Source organism: Schistocerca americana, chromosome X (assembly GCF_021461395.2).
Source record: "Schistocerca americana isolate TAMUIC-IGC-003095 chromosome X, iqSchAmer2.1, whole genome shotgun sequence".
NCBI classification, from domain to species: Eukaryota; Metazoa; Arthropoda; class Insecta; order Orthoptera; family Acrididae; genus Schistocerca; species Schistocerca americana.
In genome coordinates, this window is record NC_060130.1 from 431,450,368 (window position 1) to 431,466,407 (window position 16,040).

The window sequence follows — 16,040 nt, forward strand, 5'->3', positions numbered from 1 at the left end:
GGTAGACAGTTCAGCATAATGAAGTGGCTTACCTGGAGGGAGGTAGACATTGCAAATGGTCTTTGCCAGTGTCGTTTGCTCTCTAACCACTATTGCTTTCAGATTGGTATGAAGGGGGATCCAGTTACTAATGACATCGGAGCAAACCAAAGCACCCCCCCCCCCCCCCCCCCCCAGATGCTAGATGCTATGTAGGGGCCAGCAAAGTTCTGACAAAATGCCTGATAACCACAAAATGTTGGAGAGTGGTCATCATGGAAACGCATTTCTTGAAGAGCAAGACAGAACGCAGAATACGAGGAAACAAGACACTGTATTTCCGATAGGTGATGATAGTATCCGTTGCAATTCCACTGGATTATTGTCTGGTGAGAGTTCAGGTTAGACAAAGAAGCAGGGAGGTGGTCATGTCACTCGGTCAGTGGTCATCATCACCTAAGGAAGGGGTGATTCATAAATAAGATGACAGACAAAGGTTGTGATGGGGGAGATGGCACCTTCGGAAGCACTGCAGAAGGGGGAGTGGCCTTGTCTTGGGACTTAAGTTTCTTCTTCTTCTTCTTCTTCTTCTCATTTGGAGGTGGAGGAGGACAGGGCACAGAAGGAGTACAGGCGTCCACAAGATACGGAACCAAAAGAGATGATCTTGGGGCGCACAGATGGTGCGTCTCATGGCCAAGTTGTGGTAGTAAGTTTCTGGCCTGAGAGATGCCAAGAAAAGGGGTCCTGGGGGCGGGGGGGGGGGGGGGGATACCCATCACCAGTAGGTACCGAAGAAGGGGGGCACTTCTTCAGCCAGGGAGAGGGAGTGGCTCCTGGAGGGGAGGTTGTGGGAACTGTATGGGAGGGGGATGGGGAGGGGGATGGGAGAGGGGGATGGGACTGGGGTAAGGAAGAGGTAGGAAGGGGAAAGGATGTAACAGAAGCAAAAGTTGAAGAAAGTGACACTGGATGGAGTGTCTCATATTTTTGGCAAGCCTCAGTGTAAGCCAGGCTATGCTGGGACTTGTACTCATATATCTTCTTTTCTCTTTCATAAGCCCCGCAATCTGGCGAGCGAGGGGTGTGACGGTCATGACAATTAACACACACAGGTGGCAGAACACAGGGGCTTCCCTCATGGAGTGGGTTTCCACAATCACCACACAGAGGGTCTGCCATACAGAGCGAATACATACGCCCAAAACGCAAGCACCGGAAGCACCTCAATGGGTGGTGGGACGTACAGCTTCATGTCACATCTGTAGCAAACAACTTTGACCTTCTCTGGGAGGGTATGCCCCTCGAAAGCCAGAATGGAGGTGTCGAGATCAGTGCGGTTGTCTTTGAGAACTCTCTCCCCACATCAAACAAAATGCTCCAGTTTAGCCCAGAGTTCACCAGTTTGCGGAATGAGGTCCCTATGAAAAATCACTCCCTGGACCATAGTCAGAGATTGGAGGGGAGATAAAAGGCACTAGGACATTGCAAAGTCGATCACAAGCACTAAGAGCTGCAGACTGGGCAGCAGAAGAAACTTGAATCAACAGAGAGCCCGGCCGCATCTTACTGAGACTTCACTTCACCAAACTTGTCCTCAATTTTCTCTACAAAAAACAATGGCTTTGTGGTGGTGAATGTGTCCTGTACGTCCTAGTACAGATGAGGTAGTGGGGAAAGTGTTTCATCCCAAGACGGTGAGCCTGGGCCTCCCCCCATGGTGTAGCCAGGGAAGGGAAAGCTGCATTCAATGATCCTTCATCATTCAAAGATATGGCCTTTTGAGAATGGCCAGGTTCTTGTAGCTTGATATGCTTCATGCGCCAAGCATCTGCTCTGATACCACCCACTCCTATCAGGGGCTCTCACCACTCGGCGCCACCCAGCCACAGCAAGGGCTGCCTGGCACAACGGCCGTCGCCAGGCGTTTTGATGCTCCAAGAAGACAAGCAACCACTCCTTGGCATACATGGGGAGGGAACAACTCAGGTATCAGTAGTGTGATCCCTATGTTGTCAGGGGCTCAGCCAGACGTGTACATAACAGCACCACCACACGGTCAGGCTACACGTGCTGGTGACCTTGTAGGGTGGAGGGGGGCTATGGTGGGGAAGGAAGAGGGGAAGGAATGGGGAGAGGAATCCACACTGTAGACGCTAGAGAGGGAGTTCTTACCCAAAGGGATCACACCAAAAATAGGAAATTTAGAAGTGGAGGTCAAACCTCAAGCAGGGACCTAAACACCAAAAAGGATGAAAGACAACAGGCAGGATGAACAAAAATGCAAGCAATACAGGGAACCAGGTGGATAGCCAGGTCAACATAAATCAGAACACCGAGAGAGAGAGAGAAGGTGGTAGCAGGGAAGGAGCAAGGATAGAGAAGGAAGGGCAGGGTGAAGGAAATGCAGCCAGGGTAGGAAGATTGCGCTGCAATAGCTCCGGGCCCTGTGTGCAACACGCACAAACTAATGAAAGAATCATGAGCCCCCGGGAGGGGGTGTTGATTTGATTCTTCAAGAGTAATATGACTTTCAGATCACCCCCAAACTAACACAATGTCAAACATACATAATCTTTTAAGTGAAATAAAGTTTGCTTTACTGAAGCAAAAATTGGTAACTGGAAAGCCTCTGTATATAGAGCTGTTTCCCCCCCTCCATTAAGCAATTGTGTGTCTCATAATATTTTAACAATTCACTACTTCTTTATCTGTCAATTCCCATACAGTTTTGCAGTGGTAGTAGAGCCATCATCACTACATGTTACCATAGATCTACTACCTGTGAGAAAGCAGTAAAGTTTCACTACAATTCACTACTACTGCATTTGCTTTGCATTGAGCATCTTTGTGATTTTCAATTTTCTCATCTCAACCAATGATGTATCATTACACAGTGTCATGACAGATTCTTCCCAGCCCATTACAGACATAGAACAAAACAAAATTGTTTAATATTTCTTTGGTGAAAGACCAACCTGTTTTCATTTGTAACTACCTGCACCAACAGATGCGGTTGCAAAGATAAAATTTTTCATCTCCTGTAGCAAGAAATTAACTGGCAACACTCCTTTGTTACACTACAGCAGCAGTCTATGACACAATTTAAATGTTAACAGCCTTATTAGTTTCTACACAGTCCTGGTATTATTCTTGCTAATGAGATTAAAAAACAATCTAATGTGATTCTCTCATTGACAGGAACACCACAATCTCAGATTTACCATTTGTCGTAATTATGACAGCATATATGTAATTTCTGGTGTGCATGTCCTCCTTATGAATCTCCTATCCATTTTGCATCTATGTTCTCTGCTCATAAAACACAGTGCACCACACTCACAAGAATATCCATCACAGAAGATAGCTAAAACGAATTTAGTCCAATTCATTATATGCACTGTAGACCTAAAAACATGGTGAGATTAAAGTTAGCAAAGTTTAAGAATATTTGCACAAGTACGAATCCTTTCCTAAGTGTACAATGAGAAATAATTATTACTGCAAGGTATTATATAACTCTCATATGGAAAAGAAGTCAACTCACTTTTCTCTGGCAAGGAACTAGAATGATTATGCCAATGTTATGCACTATTGCCTTACTTACTCATACAATACACCATGACAAAAATTAGAGGGGAACTAACTAAATTGCCAAAGAATGCACAAATCATTTCCCATCCAATATGCATAACCGAATAACATGCAAGTGCTGCAACTTTCATGAACAAATGCAATGGAAGGCTGCACATAACACCAAGCAATAACTGCTCTTTTCCTGAGAAGCTGAAGGCTATTTTCTGATATCAGATGTGCACAAAGACTTTGTGTACACCACCTTGGCTCAAACTGACACAGGGCGTATCCCTGCAATATAATGCTACAATACTAAAGTACATTACTTATCAAGGAAAATTGCTGAAATCACCCTGTTGACAGCAACCCCAGGAAACTGAGACAGAAGCACTCAGTTTGAGTTAAAATCTGTTGTGTTCAGCGAGTAATACTGTTTGAAAGGACGCAGTGGATAATCTTATTATGGACATGAAATGGCAAATTATCAGTTTGAGGAAATCATCACTACCAAGAATTTGTGAGAGTTGCAAAAAGTGTTATCTAACAATAGATGAAAGCTGCTGTTCTCACAGAACTGCAGTAGTATTGTGAAATCATGTAATGTATGCAACAGCCACCTAAATAGTGTTAAGGAACAGGTCAGCTACTTGACCGATCTCTTCAGACCTTGGTAGTACTCTAAGAACCCATGGTGCTCCACAATGACCACAAAGAGTTTGACTAAGCTTGAAGATTCATTACTTCTGAATCAAATAAGTCACATGAGGCTGAAGTGATAGACTGAACACCACAACTGTGAGCAACGTAAGTTGAACTCATAATTATTGGACGAAAGAAGTAAATCTCAATTTAGATTTAACACTTTTTAATTAACTATAGCCATTTGTATCACTAGAAAGTCTATCAACTAACTCATTTGTTTTGTCTTAGTGCTATGTTCTTGTCTCTGAATAAAATAGTCTTTGCCACAATGTCAACATGTCAGGGACATCAGAACTAATTATTCTGGTACAAATATGCCTCCCTGATGAGAATGATGAAAGTTATGCAAATCCTCATTGCACTCAAAGAATACAGTAGATGTTGAGATATTGTAAATATGGTTTAGCTTTATATATCTAAAAAGAGTGATTAAGACTATTACTATCAGAGGGCTTCAGGAGGAATAGTAAACATTTTACATGGTAGTATAGACTAATTCAAATAAAACATTCCCTACGACATGTGTCCATTTTGTATTCGTTACAGATAGACAGCTGTTAGAATGTAACCCAAACAAATACTCCACAGAAAGTATTAAGCTAAGCTAAATGATTAAGTTCAAAGCTGATTTTGTGAATTCCACCTTTTATTGACAACACTACATGTAACTCGTGTGATGTGGTCTTGCCATTCTCTTATGAGGGTAGTAATATTTATAATCCAAACAATCAAATTGTCTCTCGTGTTTGCTTTTTCCTTGTAGACTTAGATTTTTGCCTGTGGGAATGGTTGAAAGACTAAAGGTGTAGTGTCCAGGGGCCTTGATGGCCACAACTCAATTTGTTACTAAACTGAAAGTCATGGTCCTAAAACTGTGTGAAGACCACAGAAAACCTAAGGTTAATGATAACAGAAACAATGAATTTCAATGAAGATCTTGGTGAGAACATAAAAATGATAACAGACCAATTCATGGTGAAGAACAATATGATGAACAAAGACTGCCAAATCAACAGACACATAAACTTAATGCTGCATAGGGAAATAAGCAGCAGTTCAGAATAGGACCCAGGAGAAAGGGTCATCATTTTCACCAAATTATGAGTGTCAAAATTTTACGAGCTAGAATCTCATCAATATACCAGTTTCTTGAGTGAAGGCAGATGCTGTAGGTACCGTAGATCTCCATTCAGATTAACAATCTCTCTGTCAGCTTTACATCGAACTTTTGGACAGCGTGTCGGGAGGAGAAATATTAAGTAAAATTATAATGTACGTAAGTGGATGGCATATTCGTAGCCAGCAAGATGTGGGAGAAATTTTCCCATAAATTTAGTAGCTGGTTAAACTTTCAATTCAAGTACATCTTAATTTGAACGAATTCTTAGAAAGTTTCTGGGATACACAATCACACTTGATGGGATCTTCCTGACCCAGCAAAGATAGAATAAATTAAGGATTTTCCAACACCTACCAATGAGAAACCGTTTTGAAGCATTTTTTTGGACTTTGAATGTTTAATCCTGTACTATGTAATGCTTAAAAGTGAAAAGAAAAAGCATAAGCTTCTGCTATGAAATAGTCGAGGCTGTATTTTGTAAAGTAAGAGGATCTGTAATAAGCAAGCTGAGGGTTGTTCAATAAGAATCCGATTAGAAACTATAAACTGCCTGCAAGTGAATTAACAAAACTATACTTGATTGAAAAACTTATTTCAAGATAATCACCAAAGAAGCAGTGCATAATTTGGTGTAGACACACGGCTCAGACAATAACTTCCTGAATAACTGATGTGCCGAACCCTTTTTACATTCATCCAATAGCCATAAATTTGAGTGAACTTCATCGTCTAAATCATTGTAGGGGGAGACTACAGTTTCCATTAAAAAACTCCTACACGAATACCATATCAGTTTACACAGTATTTGTAAATACAGCCAACATGCTTACATTGTACAGTAGAATGGCCAATAAATCACAATCACAGTCCAAAAATTCACTTTTGTTATTCAATCACAAATTCACACACAACTTTAACTTCAAAACAAAAACTATAGTTGATAAATAAACCAATAGCAGCTTGAGTATCAGCTTGCAAAGGAAAGAACAACATAACAGCACAGTCCAGTCGATGGGAAAGGAAAAAATAGACAAAAGGAATGTTGGGGTGGAGGGGTGGAGAGGAGGGGAGAGGGGGAGGAGGGAGAGGGGGGAGGAGGGGAGAGGGGGGAGGAGGGGAGAGGGGGGAGGAGGGGAGAGGGGGGGGAGGAGGGGGAGAGGGGGGAGGAGGGGGAGAGGGGGGAGGAGGGGAGAGGGGGGAGGAGGGGAGAGGGGGGAGGAGGGGAGAGGGGGAGGAGGGGAGAGGGGGGAGGAGGGGGAGAGGGGGGAGGAGGGGAGAGGGGGGAGGAGGGGGAGAGGGGGGAGGAGGGGAGAGGGGGGAGGAGGGGAGAGGGGGAGGAGGGGAGAGGGGGGAGGAGGGGGAGAGGGGGGAGGAGGGGAGAGGGGGGAGGAGGGGAGAGGGGGGAGGAGGGGAGAGGGGGGAGGAGGGGAGAGGGGGGAGAGGGGAGAGGGGGGAGGAGGGGAGAGGGGGAGGAGGGGAGAGGGGGGAGGAGGGGAGAGGGGGGAGGAGGGGAGAGGGGGGAGGAGGGAGAGGGGGGAGGAGGGGAGAGGGGGGAGGAGGGAGAGGGGGGAGGAGGGAGAGGGGGGAGGAGGGGAGAGGGGGGAGGAGGGGAGAGGGGGGAGGAGGGGAGAGGGGGGGAGGAGGGGAGAGGGGGGGGGCGAGGGGGCGAGGGGCGAGGGGGGGGGAGGGGCGAAGGGGGAGGAGCGAGGGGGGAGGAGCGAGGGGGGAGGAGCGAGGGGGGAGGAGCGAGGGGGGAGGAGCGAGGGGGGGGAGGAGCGAGGGGGGGAGGAGCGAGGGGGGGAGGAGGCGAGGGGGGGAGGAGCGAGGGGGGGAGGAGCGAGGGGGGGGAGCGAGGGGGGGAGGAGCGAGGGGGGGGAGGAGCGAGGGGGGGGGGGAGCGAGGGGGGGAGGGGCGAGGGGGGAGGAGCGAGGGGGGGAGGGGCGAGGGGGGGAGGAGCGAGGGGGGGAGGGGCGAGGGGGGGGAGGAGCGAGGGGGGGAGGTGCGAGGGGGGAGGTGCGAGGGGGGAGGGGAGAGAGGGGAGAGGGGGGAAGGGGGGAGGGGGAGGGGGAGGGGGGAGCGTGAGGGGAGAGGGGGGGAGGGTGGTGGGCAGAGGGGGGAGGGTGGTGGGCAGAGGGGGGAGGGGGAGAGTTAGAGGGAGGGAGGGGGGGAGAGAGGGAGAGGGGGAGAGGGGGGAGAGAGGGAGAGGGGGAGAGGGGGAGAGAGGGAGAGGGGGAGAGGGGGGAGAGAGGGAGAGAGGGAGAGAGAGAGAGAGAACGGGGGCACCCCAAAGGCACTACACATGTTGGGCACCAGAACTGCCGTCGACCCAAAACACAAGAAAAGGGGAAACAAAAAGGACCAGACAAAACATGGGGAGAAAAGGGGGAGAAAACGTGACTGGCATAGAGGGACAGGCCAAATTCCTCCCAAACCAATGGAAATGTTAACTGAGGGCCTCCAATTCTGGAAGAAAATTCAGGTGTTTAAATCTGGAAGTACAAACCACTCACGAAGAAAACTGAGAATGGATGTAAACCATGCGAGGATCGTTCACTAGAACACAGTACAAGTAAGTTGGGAGGGCATACTTTGAGCAAAGGGCCAAAAGGCAGGGGCAGTCCAGTGAAATATGGATCACAGTGAGGCGCGCCCTGCAACTACAAACGAGGGGAGGGGGAGCAGGGGCTCATTACAGGGTGAAAACCAAGGGTCCACCAGGTATGGCCAATAAAAAGAAGGGAAGGCAGAGGATTGTAGGTTCCCAATGGGAGAGGCAGAGTGAATAACACTATGGGGTGGGAATCCCCTGGAACACACAAAGTTTATTAGACAGGGCATGGTCCTCCAATAGTGCCCCACGACTGAGCCAGAAGGAATTTGATGTGAAACAACAAAGCCACCCCTGTAAGTGTTGCAGAGAATGAGGGTAGGTGGCTGCCTCCCAGCCAATCAGCAAGCTCATTATCTGGGATACCCACATGGCTGGGAACCCAAAGGGAAATCAACTGGACAAGGCAGCAGGGTCCAGACAGATGAGGTCATGGATGACACAGACCAAGGGGTGATGGGAAAAACACTGGGCAATAGCCCGAAGTTCACTCACTGAGTCCGTACAATGGAAAAACTAGGGTGAGGGAGGACCATTTAATAAAGTAGATGCCACAATAGATGGCCATCAGTTTCAAAGTAAACACCCCTACATGGGGCAAGCAAGAGACTATGTTCCATGCCAACAGGAGATATGAAGGCATACCCTACATCATTGGTGGTTTTAGAGCCATCAGTGTAAAAAACAATCGCATCCTGAAACTTCCATAGGAGCAGGTGGAACAAACAAATGAACATTACCTGAGCGATGGAGGCTTTCAGATCCAGGAAGAGATCCATCTGAATCCACAGCTGAGGAATTAACCAAGAGAGGGTGTCTGGGAGAAAACATAAGGAATGGGACAAAGAAGCAAGATGGAAATTGCAGCAGAGATAAAAGAAGTGGAACCCAACTAGTAACGCCACCCGAGCGTGGGAAGTTGGTGAGCCACATCCCAAAGTGCGAAAAATATAGGATAGGAGGGGTGATCATGGAAAGAGCATAGGCATAGGCATAGGCATAGGCATAGGCATAGGAAGCCAAGAGCTGGAACATATGAACTGAAGGGGGTTGGGGTTGGGGATCCCAGCATCAACCAGAGGACTGTCGACAGCACTAGTGCGAAAGGCACTGGTGGGTAAACGGATACCGTGATGGTGGATGAGGTTCAAAAGGGGCTGTGTGGAAGGGACAGCTAAGCCATAAACTTGACAACCATAGTACAGACAGGACAGAACTAAGGCCTGATAAAGGCAGAGAAGAGTCGAATGATCCAAACCACAAAAGTTGTGGGCAAGTAAGTGATCATCATTGAGTTTATGGAGACAGCCAATCTTCAGAAGCAGATATGGGGGCACCCAAGTAAGCTTGTTGTGAAAAAGAAAACCCAAGAGACCGAACTAGGGGACCACGGTCAGGCATTGGGTGTTGCGGTAGAGCTCCGGACAGAATGGACCATAGTACGGTAGCAGGAATGCACCACCCACGATTTGGGGGATGGGGGATTGAAAACCAGGTTAGTATATCCTCACAGAAGCATGATGAAAACCAGGTTAGTATTTCCTCACAGAAGCACGATGAAAACCCGGAGTGGTTGCTAAACAGAGGTCACCGAGTAGGAACTAGCCCAGATACAGAAATCATCCATACACAGAGCAGGGGTGACCCACTGTCTGACAGAGACCATGAGTCCATTAATAGTGATGAGAACAAGGAGGACACTCAATACTGAGTCCTGTGGAACATCATTCTCCTGGATCTGTGAAAAGCTGAGAATGTTGCCAACCTGAACTCTGAATGGGAGAAGAACTGGCAAATAAAAATTGGGATGGGGCCTCGAAGACCCCATTCCTTAAGTGTAAGAAAGATTTGATGGTGCCAAGCTGTCATAGACCTTATGAAACTTGCAACTGGCCAGTAACTATGATGAGACAATGGATCCTTACCAGTCTTAAGGACATGAACCACAATACTGCCTCTCCACTGAGGGTGGGGGGAATGCCTTGGAGCCAAATATAGTTGAACACCCAGGGGAGATATTGTTGTTGTGGAGGATTGAGGTGTTGAGGCATTGATTATGGATGGAATTGGGGCCAGTGGCAGAATCGTGGAAAGAGGAGAGGACCAGAAGAAGTTCCCACTCAGTAAAAGGTTCATTGTAGAATTCTGCGTGACAAGGGGTGAAACAAAAGTGGGAAGCTTCAGCTTGCTGTTTCCAGAGGAGGATGGTGGCTGAACAAAATGGGTCTCAAGTGTTTCGCGAGAACCAATGGACCCATACAAAGGCCACCCGAAAGGGCAAGGACCAGGGTGGAAGATGTGTCATTGGCTACCTTGGAGATTGTGGATCGTAGCCCATACCTGTGACAAAGGGACAGAACAACCAAGGGAGGAGAAAGTATTCGCAACACACACCCTTGCTCTGTTTGATTAAAAAGCTTCACTGTGAAGACATTTAAAGGTAATAAGACAGGCAGCGGGCAGATGTCACTTAAGGCACTGCCAAACCTGATGGCGATCACGGATGACAATGGCTGTGGCCATGCTCCACCACAGGAGTGGCTGGCAGCAAAAGGGGCCTGATGAGTGGGGGGACAGCAATGCCAGTGGTGTGAATAATTGTATCATGCATGTTACAGATGAATTCATCAATAGAACCTGACAAGGAGTGGGTAAACATGATGTGGGAAATATATAGGAGTGAATCACAGTGCAATGGAAAGCCCAGCAGGATAACCTGGCCATCAGGAGGTGACAAGGGAACAAGAGAATTAATGGGAAGTGCTCACTATCACAGAGGTTGTAGGGAAGCAGCCTACTCACGCCTTATAAAATTCTCATCAGTCTGTCCATTGTGTGCCAGCCTAGTCCGCTGTAACTAGCTCTGACGTCATAAATGTTGCGCAATATTTTAAAAATCAACCTGAAATGGTTCTACCATGTCAGGAGTAATATTAAATCAATATGTGTTGAATATCAGTTCGATACCTTGAACCATTTTCGAAATTTGGACGTTTTTCTGTAAAAATCATTGGCGCAACAGAAAAGAGCTAGAGACTTAAAAATTTATATTTAGATTCCTTTTTCATAATAATTTAATAGAAACAGTACTTTGGATCTCACAAATTAAAATTTTAGTGGAAATTCATGATTTTTCTGGTTTTCGTCTTAAAAATTAAGGAAGCAAGATAGATTAAGCAGGCGAATAAATAAGGCTAGGATGTTTAAATTTAAGTAGAAGGGAGATCCGCTATAATCATAAAGATGTGAGAAGTTTCAATTGAATAACTATAAAACTATAGCGATAGCGTATCTCCAAAGGGCAAGTTCAGAGCTCGCCTACTGCGTGTAGTGTAATTAAATTAATTCTCTCGCCCAAAATATTTGACTTAGCCACGTCAGACTTTTATTATGATTACTTACCTGTGTGCTGAATGCACATGTAAATTGAGAGCTTCATCGGCCATCAGCAAAGGAAGCGATGATTTATTCAATAACTTAAAGTGGTGCATTACTAGCCCAGCGGCTAGTCGGGAGAGCCGATTTGAACAGGCGTTCCCTTAGCCGTCCGCACCGCGGCTTTATATATAAGAACACTGTGCGAGAAGAAAAAAGGCCCCAGTTCTCTCCAGACGCTGAATAGCACACCATCTGTGACGGGAATCGCGTCGCGGCGGTATCATTGCTATAAACAGCCTCGGATGCCGTAATAAGTTACTCGGGATATGCGTAACCATGAAATCGTTTTCGAGTGAAGTGTTAATTCTGGGATGACTTTAATGATCCATCTTCAGTTTGCGTATGTCGTATTTTCACGTGCCGCCGCGGGACAAACATTCTACCATTATTTAGCGTGGCGTTTGATGAACATCATCATCAAATTATGGCGAGCATTCACTTAAACATTTAATTTGGACAGTTATAGTTGCATCAGTGCATTAGACTCTGAAATGCTCTGTTAGTCAAATTGTGTGGATTTTTTTTTTATCTGTGACTTTCAGAATATAGCGAACGTTTTTACAGGATCGTTTTTGATTATGAATCCCAGACAATCTCCTAATTCCTCAGAGCTATAAGCTGTAGCTATAAGTGTATTTCTCAGATGAAGTGGGCACTAGGAATTCTAATTACAGGCTTCACGTTTTGCTAATCACTTTCTGGTTGCCAATATTGTAGTTAGAGAGCCAGTGTTGAGAACGGCAAAAGACAGCATAAATAATAGGAACATTTATATAACAATTAATTCCACCCGCCGCCCCACATATGGTTAATCGGCCGGGAAATGCAATCTTTACTACATTACATTCTACATTTTAAATAACAACAAAATTTCCACCCGCCACCCCACAAGGTCATAGTGCAGAGAATTAATGGGATGTGGTCACTATCACAGAGGTAATACTGGGGTAACCAGTGTAATGAAGGGAGAACCGAAGGGGAAGTGAGCAAAAGATCTATGGCAGAGAAAGTGCCATAAGTGGCACTTAAGTGGATAGGCAAACCATAATTACGAAGGCACAAGTTGTGGTCTGCAAGAAACTGGCTTACGATTACACACCAACTACATAAAGCACTGCCCCACAAGGGGTGATGGGTGTTAAAATCCTGAGGAGGAGGAAGGTAGGAGGTAGACACTGAAGGAGAGAAGTCAGGGCAGCGTGTGTAGGTGTCCTGGCATGAGGGAGATAGAGACTGTAAACCATAACCGCAGAGTCCGAGCGAACCTGGATGGCAACTGCTTCCAATTCGATACGAAGTCAACGAGTTGTGTAATTCTGTCATCAGTACTTTGAAAATTCTAGAGTTTTCTATGTCAGAGACCTTGAATGTTATGATATTTGCTTTCTTTTTAATCTTAGCTGTATCTCTCCATTTTCATGGAGAAAATAGATTGTGCTGGTTGAGATGCAGTGCACAATTGTTTGTCTGTTGGATTACGAAGACTAGCAGACATTTTCATTAGCAGTTATTACCATTAGTTTTGTGACAACAATTTTGTCAGAAGTACACCTTAGAGAGTAAACTCAGAAGTATTGGTACCAGCTTCCTTTGTTTCAGTTTGTGCAAATATATTTACCTGTATAACAGGTGTTTAAGAGCTGAAGTAAATGTCAGTGTCAAGAAAATAAGAGTTGTGACACCAGCAGACATTCTTTGCTTGAGTACATTATTGTTTCAGACCTCAATGAGTGGTAACTTTATTTTGGATTAATAGATAACCTCAACAGTTCAGGCAGACTTTTACACAGACATTTTCCCAGTTCGTGAAGGTAGATACGGTCTTCAATCCATAATTTTTTCCAAGTCTCATGATTAGAGTCATGTTGTCTTCTTCCTCTCACTGTCTCTGACACACAAATATACAACATATTTAACCTTCCTTCACTATTCCAGATTTCCACTAAAATTATGAGTCTTGGATTATTAACCAACAAAATTAATCAAGAAGGAAGGTTAGAGTGTAACATCTCAATTGCACTGACATAAGAAACCAAAGTGGGGGTGGGGGGGTTGGTCTGCTGGTTTTTTTTTTTTTTTTTTTTTTTTTTTTTTTTTTTTTTTTTTTTTTTTTTTTTTGTGGCTGCAATTGTTATTCATCTCTTCAGAAACTCCATAACTGATTTTAATCTAAAAGTACAAGGGACACAAATGGAGACAGTAATAAATGTACTTGTAATATTACTAGACAGAACCGGCAGCCATTGCTTACCTTCAGAGGTAAAATATCAGTACTGCCAATAGGCACTATAAAAACACACCACACTATCTTAGCTTTTGGAACTTATAGTTTCATTCTCAGGGAGAAGAGAATAATTGTTTCGTGAAGGTTAAGACAAAAATGCAGGTCCCATTGGCTCAGAAAGTCGAGTGACATGCCGTTCCTGTCTCATCTTCCCCAACCTATCTCACTCTCCTCTGCCCAAGAATGGAACCATTAGTTTCAAAAGCTAGGATAGTGTTGTGGATTTGTGTATGTGCTTAATGACAGTACTGCATATTTAACAATAATCCAAAGCTTGTAGAGTCACTACGACACTGAACACTGTTCTTATGGCTATTTTGGAAACAGAATACTCTCACTTACTGATACTATTCTCCATCTTGCAAAATTTACACTTGGACGAGTAGTGAACATATCCTCTTCCAACACGTAGTGGTTTGGTTACACTTTTACACAATGTCTGCCAGTTGTCGTACACTTCTTTACAATTAGCACACTTCACCTGAAATACACAATTGGAAGTTACTACCGTAAAAAGAGTAGTTCATCCACTTAGAAAATTATTTTAAAAATTACTATGTAGTAATATAACTCTACCAATAACAAGAATGGTTTCCTAGTTGAGGGAGCATAACTCTGTGCTTATGTTGTCCTGTTTAATAATGTATGTAACAAATTGTGTCCAAAGTAAGAAAACAGTAAAATGAAGTTTCATATGTTAACAGACACAGCACCCATGTATAAAACAAATGGATATTAAATCACCATTTATTTATTTGTGACTACCTTCATTAGCATTGGAAATAATATAATGGCAATATAAACAAAGTTCTTTATGCGTCTTACAGCAGAAAGAATGCCATTTAAAATTGTGTCAGTTCCACTTACATAATAAACACAAAATCCATACTTGTTAACATAACACAATGTTGTCCACAGAAGGTACTGTATAGGTATTACAGACACAAACTGTAGTTGACCACAGAATACGATCCACATGATGTACAGAAACGAAGCTTTGTCAGATAAGAGGTAATCATGTGTTTTTAATCCCTCATACATTCTTGTTTCCAATTAAAAAGTCTAACATCTTGTTAAGTCATAAAATATTAAGTAATACAATGACAGCGTGAGTTAAAAAAAGTTAGTTATTTAGATACTTGGAAACTATCATATTTTACGCACTATTAGATGCGCCCTTTTCCTTCGAAAAATTGCCTTCAAAATTCAGGTGCATCTTATATTCGAAATTAAAACAAAAATGTCCAGTGTTTGATTTAAAATTCCCACCAGTCTTAAAAATGGCCATATATTCCATGCTGCAGGAAACCTATCTCTATCTGGCAACATTGGATTCAACTGGCAGCAGCAGTGCACCAATTCCACGAACACGAGTTGCAGGATTTACAAGCTTGCTAACACTGACTTCCTCCCACTCCACCACCACAAACCCAGAACACTGCCTAGCCTATGATGCATCACTGCAGTTTAAGGTGCCACTGAACTTGAATTAAAAGTGATTTGTCTTATGTGCTATCAGGAACAGTACAATATTTTTGTTAGTAGCTAGTTTCATAATGGAAAAAAATAAAAGGTATTCATATGATGCAGGCTATAAACTGAAAGTAATAGCATACATAGAAGATCATGGAAACAGCAGCTGAGTGGCATTTCGGGCCCCACCAACAGAAAAAACCATTCGCAACTGACAGACTGACAGGCTAGTGGAGAGAGAGAGAGAGAGAGAGAGAGAGAGAGAGAGAGAGAGAGAGAGAGAGAGAGAGAGAGAGAGAGACTAAATGTGCAAATAGAGAACTGAATGCAAAATGGCCAAAACTGAAAGAAGGCACACGGAAATTGATTCAAGGAAACTGCCAATATGGCATTGGAATTAATAAAAATGATTCAAATACACATTCATAAGCTACTGCTACAGTGGAACTTAACAGACTTTAATGGTAGAGTTGGCTCTAGCTACAGGGGTTTATGTAGCGCCATGGATTTAGCATGCGAATGAAAACCAAAATATCTCAGAAAATGCAACAAGAGTATGAAGAGAAAATATTATCTTTTCATCGCTTTATTATTCAACATCGAAAGAAAACCAGTGTGTAACTATGCTAAACAGCGAAAATGGACGAAACTCCTCTGACATTTGATGTGCCAAGTAACAAAACTGTTGCCAATAAAGGTGCTAAAACTGTAACTATACAAACACGTGGACATAAAAAATTCACTACATTGTTGTCCTTTCATGTTGTGCTGATGGCATTAAACTCAATACAATGATCATTTTCAGCAATACCAAAACCTTCTCAAATACCAAAAGGTGATGGTGTTCACATACATGAGAA

General features: G+C 44.2%; 1 protein-coding gene across 1 annotated transcript in view; it reads right to left on the minus strand.

The window, feature by feature from the left end:
- The window catches only part of LOC124555637 (UPF0587 protein v1g245604), a 138,393-nt gene that overhangs the window by 42,183 nt on the left and 80,170 nt on the right, over window positions 1-16,040 (minus strand). Inside the window, exon 4 of the mRNA XM_047129615.1 lies at window positions 14,050-14,188. Within this exon, the coding sequence (XP_046985571.1) occupies window positions 14,050-14,188 (139 nt within the window). The remainder of the gene's footprint in view (window positions 1-14,049; window positions 14,189-16,040) is intronic.